The 17888-nt window shown below is 36.2% G+C and overlaps 1 protein-coding gene across 1 annotated transcript in view; it reads right to left on the reverse strand.

The window, feature by feature from the left end:
* EYS (eyes shut homolog) overlaps positions 1 to 17888 on the reverse strand; it is a gene marked incomplete at both ends in the record, with an annotated part of 1618725 nt that overhangs the window by 1502636 nt on the left and 98201 nt on the right. Inside the window, one exon of the mRNA XM_080805925.1 lies at positions 15984 to 16098. Within this exon, the coding sequence (XP_080662051.1) occupies positions 15984 to 16098 (115 nt within the window). The remainder of the gene's footprint in view (positions 1 to 15983; positions 16099 to 17888) is intronic.

Here is a 17888-nt window from a genome sequence, read left to right on the forward strand (position 1 = left end):
ATTCCTATACTTTCAAAGAACAACATTCCAGTCTCTGTTCCCATCATCACATCACTTTCTTGGTCTCAGACTCCTTCTACAGCCCTCTGATAAGAATCTTTGTGATTATATTAAGCACATCTGGATAATCCAGGATAAAATTATATCAAATTCTTGTCTTAATCACATTTTCAGAGTCTCTTTCTCCATGTAAGATAATATTGACAGGCTCTTGGGAGTAGAACATGGCATATCTGGGGTACCTTTATTCACTCAACCATGCTCTGGGTTCCCCAGAAAATGTTCAGGAAAGCTATGCCTTCAGTTTATTTCACATCTACTTTTGATACCTCTTTTTAGGTATCTAACCTTAGCATATCTACAGATGTTATGGCTCTAACTCCTACCAACAAGCACTTTGGGAAGAAAGTTCCTTCTTAGTGATTCTAAATGTAATATGAATGAGAATCACATAAATAACCGCACTTTTTTTTTTTTTAGATTTTATGTATTTATTTATTTTGACAGAGAGAGACACAGTGAAAGAGGGAACAGAAGCAGGGGGGAGTGGGAGAGGGAGAAGCAGGCTTCCCACCAAGCAGAGAGCCTGATGTGGGGCTTGATCCCAGGACCCTGGGATCATGACCTGAGCAGAAGGCAGACACTTAACAACTGAGCCACCCAGGCACCCCAAATAACCACACTTTTAAGAAAGAATTTCACCAATGATATTTCCTTAATTACAGGAGGCAAATTTTTAAATTGTAAAAACTTCATGATTTTTTTTTCTATTCATTTTTCTATTTCATTATCAATGAACACCTATTGGCGCCTGTAGATTTCCTAAGCTATATAAATTGTTTATATTTGTTTCCTTTAAATATGAACATTTCAACTATTCACAGGATTGCACTAGTTAGGATTAAGTTGTGACTTCTTATACTTAAACTGTTTTAATTTACTTTATCACCTGATATAAAATTTCTGCTAAAAGTGGGCAAAAGAAACAATAAAATATATGCTTAAAACTCCCTCTATTCTTGCTTTTATAAATTGATAATAGTATAAAATCAAATAAAATCAATTTTTAAATATAAGAGGAGTTTTTGAATATATTCATCATTTAAGTTTATTCATTAGTTATTATATAGCTACTGCTAATTATTATAATCACATATAAAATATGTGAAATTATAAAATTATTACTTATTATAAATCAGTTAGCTTACATATCTACTTTGTATCTAGAAGTGACATTGATGTAAAGTCTAATCTCTGAGTACTTCTATTTTCGTTCCAGAACTACTATTAAGACACCGGTATATTTTCTGTACACAAAGTTCTTGACATATAATAGAAGCTGTGTGGTAACTTTAATTTCTATTAATGCTTCAAAGATAGGAATACCTGTTGCTTTATTATTGCTTATTGTCAGGGAGGCAGTGTCAGAGGACTCAGATAATAAATACTATGTGAGTCCAACTTTTGGTAGAACCAAAAGTTCGACCACTTTTTGTGACTAACAATGTAGGACAATAAAATCATTTAACAACTGGTTAAACATTAACCCTAGGAAATTTTTTTTTTGAGTTCTTTGAAAAAAATTATTCCAAGTCAAAACATGTTGTTTGTGCTTGCTTATTTAAAATATGCTTGTGATTCAAATGATTAAAATATATTGAAGAACTAAAATAAAGAAGTAACATATGCACAGGAAAAAGATTTAAAAGTTTAAAGCTACTGTGAGGACATTATTCTCTTTCAAGCATTATTTTAGGCAACAGTCAACTTCCCTACCAAGAGTCTGAACAGAAGCAGGATAAATTATCCACTTAATGAAGTAGACAGAGAAAGCCATTGAGAAATTTGTCTATGAAAAAGAGAGAAGAGAAAACGAATCACAATGTCTGAGGTTTAAGACATGGATCAGAAGATTATTGAAGTCGACCCTGATTATATAGCTTTCCTAAAGCTCCTTCAAGCATTTCAATGACTCTTTAATTTAGCCATTTTATGTTTAATAAATCTGGAATCCTGCTCCTGCTTCCCCCTCTCCTTAAAAACAAAGTAGACCGACCTCATTCTCATCAGATATTTCAAGCTACTTAACCTCCAAATTTTTTCAACTAAATGTTCAATAATATAAATAAGAAGAAAAATTCAAACAAATTTGGGGTGCCTGGGTGGCTCAGTCAGTTAAGTATCTGCCTTTGGCTCAGGTCATGATCTCAGGGTCCTGGAATCTAATCTCTCATCAAGCTTCTTGCTCAGCAGGGAGTCTGCCTCTCTGTCTCCTTCTGCCTTTCCCCCAGGTCATGTGCGCTCGCTCTCTCTCTCTCTCTCTCCCTCAAATAAATAAATAAATAAATATTTTAAAAAATTCACACAAATTTAATCTAAGTCAGTATTTCAGAGGGAAGGACTGAGAAGCATAGTTTGTGACCAACCAGCATGTGTGCCTCTTTCTGAACTTAAAGTCACTAATCTGTTCCCAACAAAGGAAGAAAAAGAATAAGAAAACAATTTGACTTAACCAACTCTATGTACCTCAGTTGCAGGGCCCACATAAACTAGAAAAAAGTCTTCTCAGTTTAGAATGCTATCTAATACTAGGGGTCTGCTAGTTCGAGACAAAAGCTTCTCTTCTTTAAGTCTGGGGTTCTTTAACTTTCATGAAGATTGTTTTTCTTTCTGGGCACAGGTTTTACTATTCTGCAACTTATACAGCCTAACCTTCCTAAGTCAGTTTTCTCAACCACAGCAGTACAGATATTTGGACCTGATATTTCTTTGTTGTAGGGGGCTATCATATGCATTGCAGGATGCTTAGCAGCAAACCTGGCTGCTATTAGCAGATTCAATCTCTATTTGTGACAACCACAAATGTCTCTAGACACTGACAAGTACCACCCGCCCTGGGAGCCCAAAAATTACACTTGGTTGCTCCAGGGATCTGTTGTATCTGACCTTACCTATTCTTTTCCAGAGATGTCTCTAGCTTTCACCACTATGGCACTATCCATCCATTCTCCAAATCTCAAGAAATGTCTTTGAGGATTGTTAAAGAATGAACAAATTACTGTATTTTTCTCACCGAGGGTACAATTACAAGGTACTTTTAGTAGCTTAGAATACTTATGGGTCAGTAGGAAATAGTTTCAACTTTTCTGTTCAACTTAGGCTTTTGCAGCAGATCATAGTGTAAATATTAGATTTTTTAAAATTTTGCATATGTGTACAAACTAATGTTTTGAGTGTCCATAACATATTTAGCTTCCAATGTCCCTTTCTTTGATATGTTGAACTTTACAATTTTTTGCATTTAAAAAAAAGCAACACTGAGGTGTCTTTTGTGTATCATGTAATTCTTTCCATCTTCACCAGATATACCTCTCCCCAAATTCCATGTCAAGGAAGCACTGACTACCCATTCCTAAGGGAGAGGTTTCCTGTTCCTCAGTTTATGGAGTCTATGCTCTTCTTGCATGGAAGTATCCTTCCAAAGAGGTTCCTATCTGCTACACTTGCCATGACTTGTCTTTGAAGAAATTTTGCTGCCTTTTCTGGAAGAAGGGTAGTCTTGTATAAAGAAACAAAGACATCTACCTACATAAAACTTAAATTTCAGCCTAATATACATGTATAGACAATGAAAAAGATATGTGAAGAACTATACTGTTATCTGGGAAACTAGAAAACAATGGTTGTTAAGAAGGAACTAAAAAAAGGAGATGACATATATGAGTCGGAAATGAGTAACATTTTCAATTGGGTGCCTATGAAAGAAATCACTGAAAGGGTAAACATTTGAGAAAATACCTAAACAGAATGGAGAACCCCACAAACCAGAATTTGGGTAAAAATCTTCAAGATAAAGGACCTGAGGCAGAACATAGTAAGCCTGGTTTCTTCTAGAAACTTTGAGGGCACTGTTGCTATTTTACTGTGAGTTAGAAGGAATATATTTCGCATTGAGCCTCTGGGTAAATGCTTACCTGATCTAGCCCTTGAAAAGTCTAAGTATGTGAGCCTTCAAACTACTGTGTTCGTGTGTGTGTGTGTGTGTGTGTGTGTATGTGCACACGTGTGCATGCACGCACGAGCTTGAGAGAAAGATTGAAAGAGAGAGAGAGAAATACTGTTTAGATTTTCTGTTGTTGCAACTAAAATTTTAAAACTCTAACTCCTACCCCAAATGCAAATTGTATTCATATGGAATTCTAATTTGAGCTTTAGTTCTTTCAGTGTTCAGTGTGAGTTTGCATAAGTCACGCTTGCTGAAAATTATTGTAAAAAAAAAAAAAAGATTTAACTAGAGGATGGAAATAGAAAAGAGGAATGAAACAGATGGTAAAGTTAAACTAGATGAGTTTTAAAATTTTGGTTTTTTGTTGGTTCCCCAGTGAAATCTTATAGGAAACTTAAAAAGATGAGATAAAACATAAACTGCTTTCTTATATCTGCATCCCTGAACCAGTTATAAAAGAAGAGAACCAAAGGAAATGCGTATAAAACTCTCACGGTATTTTCTTTGATGGTATAAAAAGTAGCAGTCAACAATTCTGTCATAACATCAGGAAGTTGTAAAATATTTGGATAGGCACAGGCCAGAAATCATGGTCCTATGTATAATATTTATTAAAATGAAATTAAATTTATTAGTAAATCATTGAAACTCTAAGGAAAATAAATCCTGAATCATTGCTATGAAACAATGTAAATGGCATTTAATTGCAGTATCTATATTTTTAGTTTTTTGTGTGCATAATACCAATCATATTTTTTAATTTAGTAACTATAATTTATTCATTTTTATAAACATAAAAATGACAATAAGAACAGTTCTTCCCCTTTTTTCACTATGAGTTTGAACTCTTAATTTTTTTCAATGATTTATTTTTGGTGGTTATTAGAAATCTCTCATTTGGGAAGTAACAATTGTTTTATCGTGGGGGCTATTTATATTATTAATATTGAGATTAATATTGACATTGTGAAAGTGCTTGATTAGAAATTCCTCATCACAATTTCAATAAGAAAGTTCAGCATCCTTCTGCCACTTTAATTATAATGAAAATGAATTGGAAAAAGGCGAATTTAACTCATGATGAAGAGCATGGCTTAGAATTAATAAGGTTCTGACCTACAATTTTTTTACCCCTAATATTGTCCATCATGTTGCATTTAATTTAAACTTCCTAATCTTAAAGTAATTATGGAATATGCTTTATCCTTTATAATACTTCAATTAAATGTATATTCAAAAGAAATAAATCATTTTTTTCTGGTAATAATTTTAGTCTAATCCCATTAACAGGAGTAAGCCACTGTCACTATTTTGTTGGTTTGTTGGTTTATTCCTTTTAGCCGATACTATGTCTATCTGTACAATACAAATATCATCCAGGCTCCACTGGCCAACACAACTCTGGTTAACCTTGGTGTTAAGTTAGACCTGGATTTCACCTCAGAGCCTCTCTGTGATTCCCTAAACCATTCTTCCCCATGATTCTCTGTGGCTCCTTGCTTCCCTGTCCCTGTGTGTATTAACTTGTCCCTAAACTACATAGAACACAGGCCTCAGATACTTCACTCTTTCCATTAGGCCAATTCAAATACATAGGGAAAATTTATATTTATTAAAAAATGGCAAAGCCCTAAGTGATTATGGGGATGGGCAAATCAGAAACTACATTAACTTTGTGCCATCTAACTGCCTCCCCCTATCCCTTGTACTTCTTACTGTCTGGAGAAACCTGGGCCTTTGATATATAACCTCTCATGATGTCTGAACACCCTGGGAGGTGGAACCCAATGGATAATCTCTGTGGGAGTAGTGCTGCCATGCCTGTTGACCATTCCCATAACACAGGAAATACATATTTTATTTTGTTACAGGAGATAAATACCTTATATATACATCTAAACTCAAATTACAGTTAGAATAATATAGACATTTTTCATCAGATATTTTGATCTGAGTATTTTCCAAATATCACAATACACTTGAAAAATATAGTCTAAATTGGATGCAAATTCTACTATAGGGACACATAATATTTAAGCTATTCTTGCTTAATTTGATTACTTCTATTCTAAAATAAACAATAATATAGTGAATATTTTCTACACATGTTTAATATAATCTTGCTTTCTTACTTCAGATATTTCTAGATATTGAATTATTACAGATGAAAAAACTTTAGGTATATACTCTAAAATGCCAACTGGTGGTCCTATTTTCCCTGAATACATGTGAAAATACTGTTGCATTAAATATGCATAGTTTTATGTTTTAAGGCAGAAATATAAAATGGTATGTCCATATTGCCTTAAATGATATTTCACTGATTTGAACATGTTAAAATTGTGCTTATTTTCCATTTGTATTTTTTATCTAAAGATTATTTATAAAAATCTACTGTTGAAACTTTTTTTCTTTTTTCTTTAAAAATGACCGATATACATGTAATATGAGATAACAAATATGCCCCACTGTGACAGGGTGTTTTTAATTTTGTGGCAAGCAATCAAGGGTCAAGGTGCTCAATTAGGACACAGAGCTGAAGTGTAAATAGTAATAGTCAAGCCTTTATTCACTTACTGCCACAGTGCCACAACAGGAACAAAGAGACACCAGGCATTTTCCCCCCTAAGGAACAACATGAGGCAAGAGCCAGTGAATGAAAACATAGATGGGGGAATCCTCTCATTGCTAAGGAGCCTTTAAAAAAAAGCTCTTGGGCGCCTGGGTGACTCAGTGGGTTAAAGCCTCTGCCTTCGGCTCAGGTCATGATCCCAGGGTTCTGCTCAGCAGGGAGCCTGCTTCCTCCTCTCTCTCTGCCTGCCTCTCTGCCTACTTGTGATCTCTACCTGTCAAATAAATAAATAAAATCTTAAAAAAAAAAAAAAAAAAGCTCTTGACTCTTTATATGGATTTGGTGGGGAGGTAAAGAAAGAGGGCTAGGAGTGGAAAGTTTTAAGTCAATGTGGAGAAATGTGGCCCAGTCAAGGCCCCTTCTATAAAGATGTCTCCATGGAGGAACACAGGAAATGGCCCAGCTATGGCCCTCTGCTCCCCCATAATGAAAAAGGCCTCTGAATAAGGTACATGTGTTGTTGAGAAGAACAAATAATCTGCAACTGTTTTGTGTGCCATTTTGTAGTCATTCAGGTAAGTGGATTGACAGTACCATTTACATTTTGTATATCCTTACTGGTTCTCTCTCAACTTATTCTACCAATTACTGAAAGGGAAGTATTCACATCTCCACTATAATTGTACTTTTACTTATTCCTCTTTTGGATTATGTCAGTTTCTGGTTCATATATTTTGAATCTCTTTTATTACATGCATAATTCAGTATGATTAGTTGACCCACTTATTTTTTCTGAAATAAAGTCCTTCATCTCTGATAGTTCCCGATATTGAAATCTGCCTTATTAATAAAACTACACCAGTAATTATTTTTTCTATTTTTTATATCTCTCTCATTATTTTACTTTCAATATGTCTCGATCTTTTTAAATAAAATGAGTACCTTTTAAACATTTGAGTTTTGTTTCGTGTATCATTAATAATCTCTGTGTATTAACTGAAGTGTTAATCAATTTACATTAATTGTGACCCTGGATATAATTCAATTTAAGTGTATCATTTTGCTTGTCTTATGCCTGCTTTGTTCATCTTCCCTCTGAATATAAATATATTTGTTTTCTCCACATAAGAGAAGAGATAGTTCAAATCTCTTCCTAAAATATTATAGTTCATCATATAGTCTCTCTGAAATTGGTTGATATATTCAGAAGTTAATAATGCAAACATGAGGGGGGGAGGAGTCAAGATGGCGGAGAAGTAGCAGGCTGAGAGACATCGGGTAGCAGGAGATGAGCTAGATAGCTTATCTAACCATTGTGAACACCTACAAATCCAACGGGAATCGAAGAGAAGAAGAGCAACAATTCTAGAAACAGAAAATCGATCACTTTCTGAAAGGTAGGATTGCGGAGAAGTGAATCCAAAGCGACAGGAAGATAGACCCCGGGGGGAGGGGCCGGCTCCCGGCAAGCGGCAGAGCAACGGAGCACAAAATCGGGACTTTTAAAAGTCTGCTCCACTGGGAGACATCGCTCCAGAGGCTAAACCGGGGGGAAACCCAGGCGGGTCAGCATAACCCCAGGTCCCGCGGGGTCACAGAAGGACTGGGGGTGTCTGAGTGCCACAGAGCTCACAGGTATTAGAGCGGGGAAGCCGGCTCCAGCAACAAAGCCGAGGAGTGAGCTCTCAGCCTGGGGTTACCTTGTGCCGGTGGCAGGCTGGGTGGGTTCGGAGCACGGCCAGAGGCCACGGAGGCGGAAGTGACCGGGCGCTCTTCTCCAGGTTCCAGCAATTGACTGCTTTCCTCAAGGCGCGACCGCAGGCCAGGGAGGCTGGGCGGTTGGGCACTTTTCCCTAAGGGCCCACTGAGGAGCAGAACCCCAAGCTCTCAGCTCCTCCGGGCCAAAGATTGGGAGGCCGCCATCTTCATTCCCGTCCTCTGGAACTCTACGGAAAATGCTCAGGGAACAAAAGCTCCCAAAAGCAAACCCGAGCGGATTATTAGCCCGGCCCCTGGCAAAGGCAGTGCAATTCCACCTGCGGCAAAGACACTTGAGAATCACTACAACAGGCCCCTCCCCCAGAAGATCAACAAGAAACCGATCCAAAACCAACTTCAGTCACTAAGAACAGCAGAATTCCACAGCAGGAGAAAGCAAATCTTATCTGGACAAAATGACAAGGCAGAAAAACTCACCTCAAAAAAAAGAACAAGAGGCCGTACCGAAGGCTGGAGACCTAATCAATATGGACATTGGTAACATGACAGATCTAGAGTTCAGAATGACAATTCTCAAGGTTCTAGCCGGGCTCGAAAAAGGAATAGAAGATATTAGAGAAACCCTCTCTGGAGAGATAAAAGCCCTTTCTGGAGAAATAAAAGAACTAAAATCTAACCAAGTTGAAAACAAAAAAGCTATTAATGAGGTGCAATCAAAACTGGAAGCTCTCACTGCTAGGATAAATGAGGCAGAAGAAAGAATTAGTGACATAGAAGACCAAATGACAGAGAATAAAGAAGCTGAGCAAAAGAGAGACAAATACTGGACCATGAGGAGAGAATTCGAGAGATAAGCGACACCATAAGATGACACAACATTAGAATAATTTGGATTCCAGAAGAAGAAGAAAGAGAGAGGGGAGCAGAAGGTATATTGGAGAAAATTATTGGAGAGAATTTCCCTAATATGGCAAAGGGAACAAACATCAAAATCCAGGAGATGCTAAGAACGCCCCTCAAAATCAATAAAAATAGGTCCACACCTTGTCATCTGATAGTAAAATTTACAAGTCTTAGTGAAAAAAAGAAAATCCTGAAAGCAGCCCGGGAAAAGAAGTGTGTAACATACAAGGGTAAAAACATTAGATTGGCAGCAGACCTATCCACAGAGACCTGGCAGGCCAGAAAGAACTGGCATGATATTTTCAGAGCACTAAACGAGAAAAACATGCAGCCAAGAATACTATATCCGGCTAGGCTATCATTGAAAATAGAAGGAGAGATAAAGAGCTTCCAGGACAAACAAAAGCTGAAAGAATTTGCAAACACCAAACCAGCTCTACAGGAAACATTGAAAGGGGTCCTCTAAGCAAAGAGAGACCCTAAAAGTAGTAGATCAGAAAGAAACAGAGACAATATACAGTAACAGTCACCATCACAGGTAATACAATGGCACTAAATTCATATCTCTCAATAGTTACCCTGAATGTTAAGGGGCTAAATGCCCCAATCAAAAGACACAGGGTATCAGAATGGATAAAAAAACAAAACCCATCAATATGCTGCCTACAAGAAACTCATTTTGGACCCGAAGACACCTACAGATTTAAAGTGAGGGGGTGGAAAAAAATGTACCATGCTAATGGACATCAGAAGAAAGCTGGGGTGGCAATCCTTAGATCAGATCAATTAGATTTTAAGCCAAAGACTATAATAAGAGATGAGGAAGGACACTATATAATACTCAAAGGGTCTGTCCAACAAGAAGACCTAACAATCTTAAATATCTATGCCCCTAAAATGGGAGCAGCCAACTATATAAACCAATTAATAACAAAATCAAAGAAATACATCAACAGTAATACAATAATAGCAGGGGACTTTAAGATCCCCTTACTGAAATGGACAGATCATCTAAGCAAAAGATCAACAAGGAAATAAAGGCCTTAAATGACACACTGGACCAGATGGACATCACAGATATATTTAGAACATTCCATCCCAAAGCAACTGAATATACATTCTTCTCTAGTGCACATGGAACATTCTCCAGAATAGACCACATCCTGGGTCATAAATCAGTCTCAGTCAGTACCAAAATATTGAGATCATTCCCTGCATATTTTCAGACCACAATGCTCTGAAGCTAGAACTCAATCACAAGAGGAAATTTGGAAAGAATGCAAATACATGGAGACTAAACAGCATCCTTCTAAAAAATAAATGGGTCAACCAGGAAATTAAAGAAGAATTGAAAAAAATCATGGAAACAAATGATAATGAGATCACAACGGTTCAAAATCTGTGGGACACAACAAAGGCAGTCCTGAGAGGAAAATATATAGCAGTGCAAGCCTTTCTCAAGAAACAAGAAAGGTCTCAAATACACAACCTAACCCTACACCTAAAGGAGCTGGAGAGAGAACAACAAAGAAAGCCTAAACCCAGCAGGAGAAGAGAAATCATAAAGATCAGAGCAGAAATCAATGAAATAGAAACTAAAAAGAAAAAAAAAACAATAGAACAAATCAACAAAACTAGGAACTGGTTCTTTGAAAGAATTAATAAGATTGACAAACCCCTGGCCAGACTTATCAAAAAGAAAAAGAGAAAGGACGCAAATAAATAAAATCATGAATGAAAGAGGAGAGATCACAACCAACACCAAAGAAATACAAACAATTATAAGAACATACTACGAGCAACTCTACGCCAACAAATTTGACAATCTGGAAGAAATGCATACATTTCTAGAGACATATAAACTACCACAACTGAACCAGGAAGAAATAGATAACCTGAACAGACCCATAACCAGTAAGGAGATTGAAACAGTCATCAAAAATCTCCAAACAAACAAAAGTCCAGGACCAGACAGCTTCCCAGGGGAATTCTACCAAACATTTAAAAAAGAATTAATTCCTATTCTCCTGAAACTGTTCCAAAAAATAGAAATGGAAGGAAAACTTCCAAACTCATTCTATGAGGCCAGCATCACCTTGATCCCAAAACCAGACAAGGATCCCACCAAAAAAAGAGAATTACAGACCCATATCCTTGATGAACACAGATGCGAAAATTCTCACCAAAATACTGGCCAATATGATCCAACAGTACATTAAAAGGATTATTCACCACGACCAAGTGGGATTCATTCCAAGGCTGCAAGGTTGGTTCAACATCCGCAAATCCATCAATGTGATACAATACATTAATAAAAGAAAGAGCAAGAACCATATGATACTCTCAATAGATGCTGAAAAAGCATTTGACAAAGTGCAGCATCCCTTCCTGATTAAAACTCTTCAAAGTGTAGGTATAGAAGGCACATACCTCAATATTATCAAAGCCATCTATGAAAAACCCACCGCAAATATCATTCTCAATGGAGAAAAAACTGAAAGCTTTTTCGCTAAGGTCAGGAACAGGGCAGGGATGTCTGTTATCACCACTGCTGTTCAACATAGTATTAGAAGTCCTAGCCTCAGCAATCAGACAACAAAAAGAAATTAAAGGCATCCAAATTGGCAAAGAAGAAGTCAAACTCTCACTCTTTGCAGATGATATGATACTATATGTGGAAAACCCAAAAGGCTCCACTCCAAAACTGCTAGAACTTATACAGGAATTCAGTAAAGTGTCAGGATATAAAGTCAATGCACAGAAATCAGTCGCATTTCTTTACACTAACAACAAGACAGAAGAAAGAGAAATTGAGGAGTCAGTCCCATTTACAATTGCACCCAAAACCATAAGATACCTAGGAATAAATCTAACCAAAGAGGCCAAGAATCTGTACTCAGAAAACTATAAAGTACTCATGAAAGAAATTGAGGAAGACACAAAGAAATGGAAAAATATTCCATGCTCATGGATTGGAAGAACAAATATTGTGAAAATGTCTATGCTACCTAAAGCAATCTACACATTTAATGCAATCCCTATCAAAATTCCATCCATTTTTTTTTCAAGAAATAGAACAAATAATCCTAAAATTTATATGGAACCAGAAAAGACCTCGAATAGCCAAAGGAATATTGAAAAAGAAAGCCAAAGTCGGTGGCATCACAATTCCGGACTTCAAGCTCTATTACAAAGCTGTCATCATCAAGACAGTATGGTACTGGAACAAAAACAGACACATAGATCAATGGAACAGAATAGAGAGCCCAGAAATAGACCCTCAACTCTATGGTCAACTAATCTTCGACAAAGCAGGAAAGAATATCCAATGGAAAAAAGACAGCCTCTTCAACAAATGGTGCTGGGAAAATTGGACAGCCACATGCAGAAAAATGAAATTGGACTATTTCCTTATACCACACATGAAAATAGACTCAAAATGGATGAAGGACCTCAATGTGAGAAAGGAATCTATCAAAATTCTTGAGGAGAATGCAGGCAGCAACCTCTTTGACCTCAACTGCAGCAACTTCTTCCTAGGAACATCGGCAAAGGCAAGGGGTGCAAGGGCAAAAATGAACTATTGGGATTTCATCAAGATCAAAAGTTTTTCCACAGCAAAGGAAACAGTTAACAAAATCAAAAGACAACTGACAGAATGGGAGAAGATATTTGCAAACCACATATCAGATAAAGGGCTAGCATCCAAAATCTATAAAGAGCTTATCAAACTCAATACCCAAAGAACAAATAATCCAGTCAAGAAATGGGCAGAGGACATGAACAGACATTTCTGCAAAGAAGACATCCAGATGGCCAACAGACACATGAAAAAATGCTCCACATCACTTGGCATCAGGGAAATACAAATCAAAACCACAATGAGATACCACCTCACACCAGTCAGAGTGGCTAAAATTAACAAGTCAAGAAATGACAGATGCTGGCGAGGATGCGGAAAGAGGGGAACCCTCCTACATTGCTGGTGGGAATGCAAGCTGGTGCAACCACTCTGGAAAACAGTGTGGAAGTTCCTCAAAAAACTGAAAATAGAGCTACCCTATGACCCAGCAATTGCACTACTGGGTATATATCCTAAAGATACAAACGTGGTGCTCTGAACGGGCACGTGCACCTGAATGTTTATAGCAGCAATGTCCACAATAGCCAAACTGTGGAAAGAGCCTAGATGCCCATCAACAGATGAATGGGTGAAGAAGAAGTGGTGTATATACACAATGGAATACTATGAAGCCATCAAAAGACATGAAATCTTGCCATTTGCGACGACGTGGATGGAACTAGAGGGTATTATGCTTAGTGAAATAAGTCAATCGGAGAAGGACAACTATCATATGATCTCTTTGATATAAGGAAGTGGAGATGCAATTTGGGGGATTGGGGGGAGGTAGGAAAAGAAAAAATGAAAAGATGGGATTGGGAGGGATACAAACCATAAAAGACTCAATCTCAAAAAACAGACTGAGGGTTGCTGGGGGGAGGGGGGACGGGAGAGGGTGGTGGGGAAATGGACATTGGGGAGGGTATGTGCTATGATGAGTGCTGTGAAATGTGTAAACCTGGCGATTCACAGACCTGTACCCCTGGGGATAAAAATACATTATATGTTTATTAAAATTAAAAAAATAATGCAAACATCAGAATAGAAAAACAAATATCAGTTAAAAATTCCAAAAATGCATTTTATATTTATATGCTAAGAATAATTTGAATAATATATATTTTATTTTCTTTAACATATCACATTGAACTTAAGTATCATAAAAAGTAATATTAATTCCCACTATCCATAACCATTACACAATCTGAACAATATATTTGTATATATACGTTAAATTTTAAATTAAATGAACTGAAATATAAACTATTTCAGAACTTCAGTACAGCCATAACTAGGATTATTAATCAGTAGGGAAAAGCATATTTTTTGAAAAAATATTATAGTGTTAAAAACATTAGTAATGCACATTATCTCATCATCACCTAAATTTTAGCCCAGTGAGAAAGCCAACAGCATTTCCTTCTTGCTAATATTTTATGTAGTGGAAGTCATTAAACTTAAAGTAGAATTACAGAAAAAGCAGATTTGGCAAGTTAATGATAACTCCAGTCAAATTCCTTAAAAATAAATTAAAATTGAATTTAGAGTCAGTAACATAGATAATTGTTGAGACACTAGAACAAGCGAGATTTTCCAGGGAGAAATCATGGTGGAGGAAGAGAAATTTAAAAATGAAAGTCAGAGATAAATTCTCAGAGACTATCCCAAGACAAAACAGAAAGCAAAACTCAAAACTGGATAGTATATTATAAAAGAAATTTAAACCAAAGCAGGAAGGACATTTCAATTAGACCATCTCCTCTTAAGGAAAGGGTAAAAATATCTTAAAGGAAAAAGAGATGCTAGTACATTCTTTTTACTGAAAGTCGATATGTATGGTACTTAGAAGTATTGAGTTCTAGAGTTGCTTGGAGTACATTTAAATCTAGCTTCATCTATCCTTACCAATATGTATGAATTTGTGAAAATATTAAAGACTCAATAGACATTTTAATTTTCTATAAAATGGAATGGTATTTATGTGAAGAGCAAATAAAGTAATGACCATATATGACATGTTATAATATCAACGTTTTACAGCTGTGAAAGAAACGTTCTGTTCTTATCCCATATGTTCTTGCATAGTAACATTATTATATTTTAGCATACGTTTCCAGAAATATACACAGAAATGTGTCCATGATTCATTCCATAAATTGACTTTTCATTACTTTAAAAATATTTTATTAAAATATTTTGTATTTAGAGAAAACAATAAAAGGAATTCCATAATTCTACTGTCATTATTTGCCCAAACAGTTTTAAGAAATACAGTATCATAAATTGATTAGAATTTCCTTCTGTACTCTCACTGATCTTTTCCCCAGCTGTCTCTTTATAGAGAGCCCTTCTAGTAAAGCCGGTGTGTATATTTCTGATATATACATTTATACTTTAGCTATATGTCAGTCATAGAAAATATGGACTTTCTTGTGTTTAAAAAATTAATCATTATCAGACTATCTACCTATGTTAGTCTTCAATAAGATTTTAAAATTCAACATAATGTTTTGATATTTAAAAGTATTAATAAATGTAGCTATTGTTCACTCATTTTAACTACTCATTATAATCGCTTGGTGTGACTCTGCCATAGTGAATTTATCCACTCTCCTATCCATAGGCTTTAGCTTGTTTCAGATTTGATGTGAAAATTCTTATATATGCATACATTCTTGTATATACCTTATAATTCTTCCAATAGACATACCTGAAAGTGGAAATGATGAGTTGTAGGATATGCCTTACTGTGTGTTGCACACCCACTGGGTACTTGTAAAGTCATTTCAAAAGCTATCCTTCAATAAAAAGCATAATGTATATCCTAACTGCCATACTAATTTTATTCTCTATCTAATGTAAGAGCTTAAGGCATTAGTAACTGTGGTTTTACGTACACAGAGATACACTGCCAGGACTCAGTTAGCTATATACTTATTTTATAATAAACATACTGCCTAGAACTCTTGTTAATGTGCTCTCAACATAATTCTTATAAGTTAAAAATCTCTATTACTAAACTTTATATAAGTCATGTTTAAATATACATATAAAGATATAATTCTCTGGTTTAGATTAATAAAAGCATTTGAAATACAGACTGCCTGAAGCTATTGTATTTTAAAGTGTTAAATTACTCTGTCATGTATTAAATTACTTACTCTGAATCTTCCACTTATATAGAAACACCATCCTTCATTCAGACAGTTGATGCTGAGCAGTCTACAGTGGTCAATTACTTTCTCACAGTTTTTTCCAGTAAATCCTGGCAAACAACTGTAAACATATCCATGTAAATAAGAAAAGTTACAATTTAAATATTTTCACAAAAGCCTATTAACAGTCTGACAAAAATAATAATGCTTTGTTTAAATTACATACAACATATATTATTACTTGATACTTTTAATCATTAATTTTGTCTATGCATGTTTGTGTTCTTAGCAAAGGAGAAAAAATGATCTATTTAGTGAGAATCAGAGTAAACCACATTCATTTAATAGATTTAATATTATCTTTTGTGAATTTAACATCAAAATCAACTTTGGCCCAACCAAATATTTAACAATAAAATACACATTTAGGAATAAATGTGACAATTGTTAAAATGTGAAAAAAGGGTGACAAGTGATATTTCTAATGCTTAGTAAAGCCATTATATACTGATGATGTGCTAAAAGGATTTAATGACACACATAAATTTGAGACATAGTAAAAAGTGTTACAGTGAGCAGTAATGGTATGGTCATAGTTAGGCTACTTATAGGGTTTTATTTACTGTCATCTTTACTTTTTTTTTTCCCCCTAAATAAAGCAATCTTGTAGTATAAGTGCCTAGGAATAAGCTTTTTTGATTGTAATGCCAATGCCTGATATTAAGCTTTTGATTGCCAAGGCAACCCTTTCAGACATCCACCTTCAATAAATATATTGCCAGCTATATGACACAGTTACTAGCTACACAGAGAGATAAGAAGACAGGCCCTCCCCCCACCCCACCCCCCACCATGATTTCCCTTTCTACAAATCCCTGTGTAACTAAATAACTGACCACTACCTTTCCTGCTCCCTAATTCCCACTCTTTCATTCTAAATTCAAAAATAAAGAGTGAATCTGGGAAACCTTATGTGCCCCACTCTTGACCCCAATTAAAGCAGAACCCGAGGTCCACATAGTTTCTCTTTCTCTTACTCTGCTAGCAACTTGGCTGCTGGCCCGTGGGTATGCCCTTTACCCTCCTCCCCCCAGGACTTGAGTAATAAACCTTGTTTTTTGAGGATCCCTGATGGTTGATGCTAGTGCATCTTGCAAGCATGAGAACCACAGAGTCCACAACATTGGTTCCTGTGGGAGAAACATACATGGAGGCTGCCACGAGTAATATCAGCCCTGGTGAGTGCCCCAGGCATTCTTAGCTGATAGCATCTCTATAGATAGGTTGAGACACACACAAAAGCAAATCTGGATTCCAGTTTACTTCAATTCACTAGCTGCAAACAATAAGATGCTAAGAATACATGGTGTACTGTCTTCCTTTGCCCTCACTCTCATTAATCTGTGAGAAATATTCCTGTACTTTAAATCACATTTAGTAAACTTTCTATTAAAAGTGAATGGAGGGGCGCCTGAGTAGCTTAGATGGTTAAGCATCTGTCTTTGGCTCAGGTAATGATCTCCAGGTCCTGGGATCGGGCCCCATGTCTGGCTCCCAGCTCAGTGGGGAGTCTGCTTCTCCCTCTCCCTCTGCCTCTCCCCCTGCTTGTGCTCTCTCTCTCCATCTCTGTCTCTGTATTTCTCTCAAATGAATAAATAAAATCTTAAAAAAAAAAGTGAATGTAGCACCAAATTAAATGACACTGTGTCTCTCTAAAGTAGATACTAGAGATTTTAAGATGAAATAGTACTTTTTTTTTTCTTCTTTTTCGAGAGAGAGAGTGAGAGAGAATGTGTGGGGGGGGGCAGGGATAGAGAGAGAGAGAATCTTAAGTAGGCTCTGCACCCAGCAGAGAGCAAGCACGGTGCTCAATCTCATGACCCTGAGACCATGATCTGAACCAAAATCAAG

Source organism: Martes martes (genome assembly GCF_963455335.1).
Source record: "Martes martes genome assembly, chromosome: 6".
NCBI lineage: Eukaryota > Metazoa > Chordata > Mammalia > Carnivora > Mustelidae > Martes > Martes martes.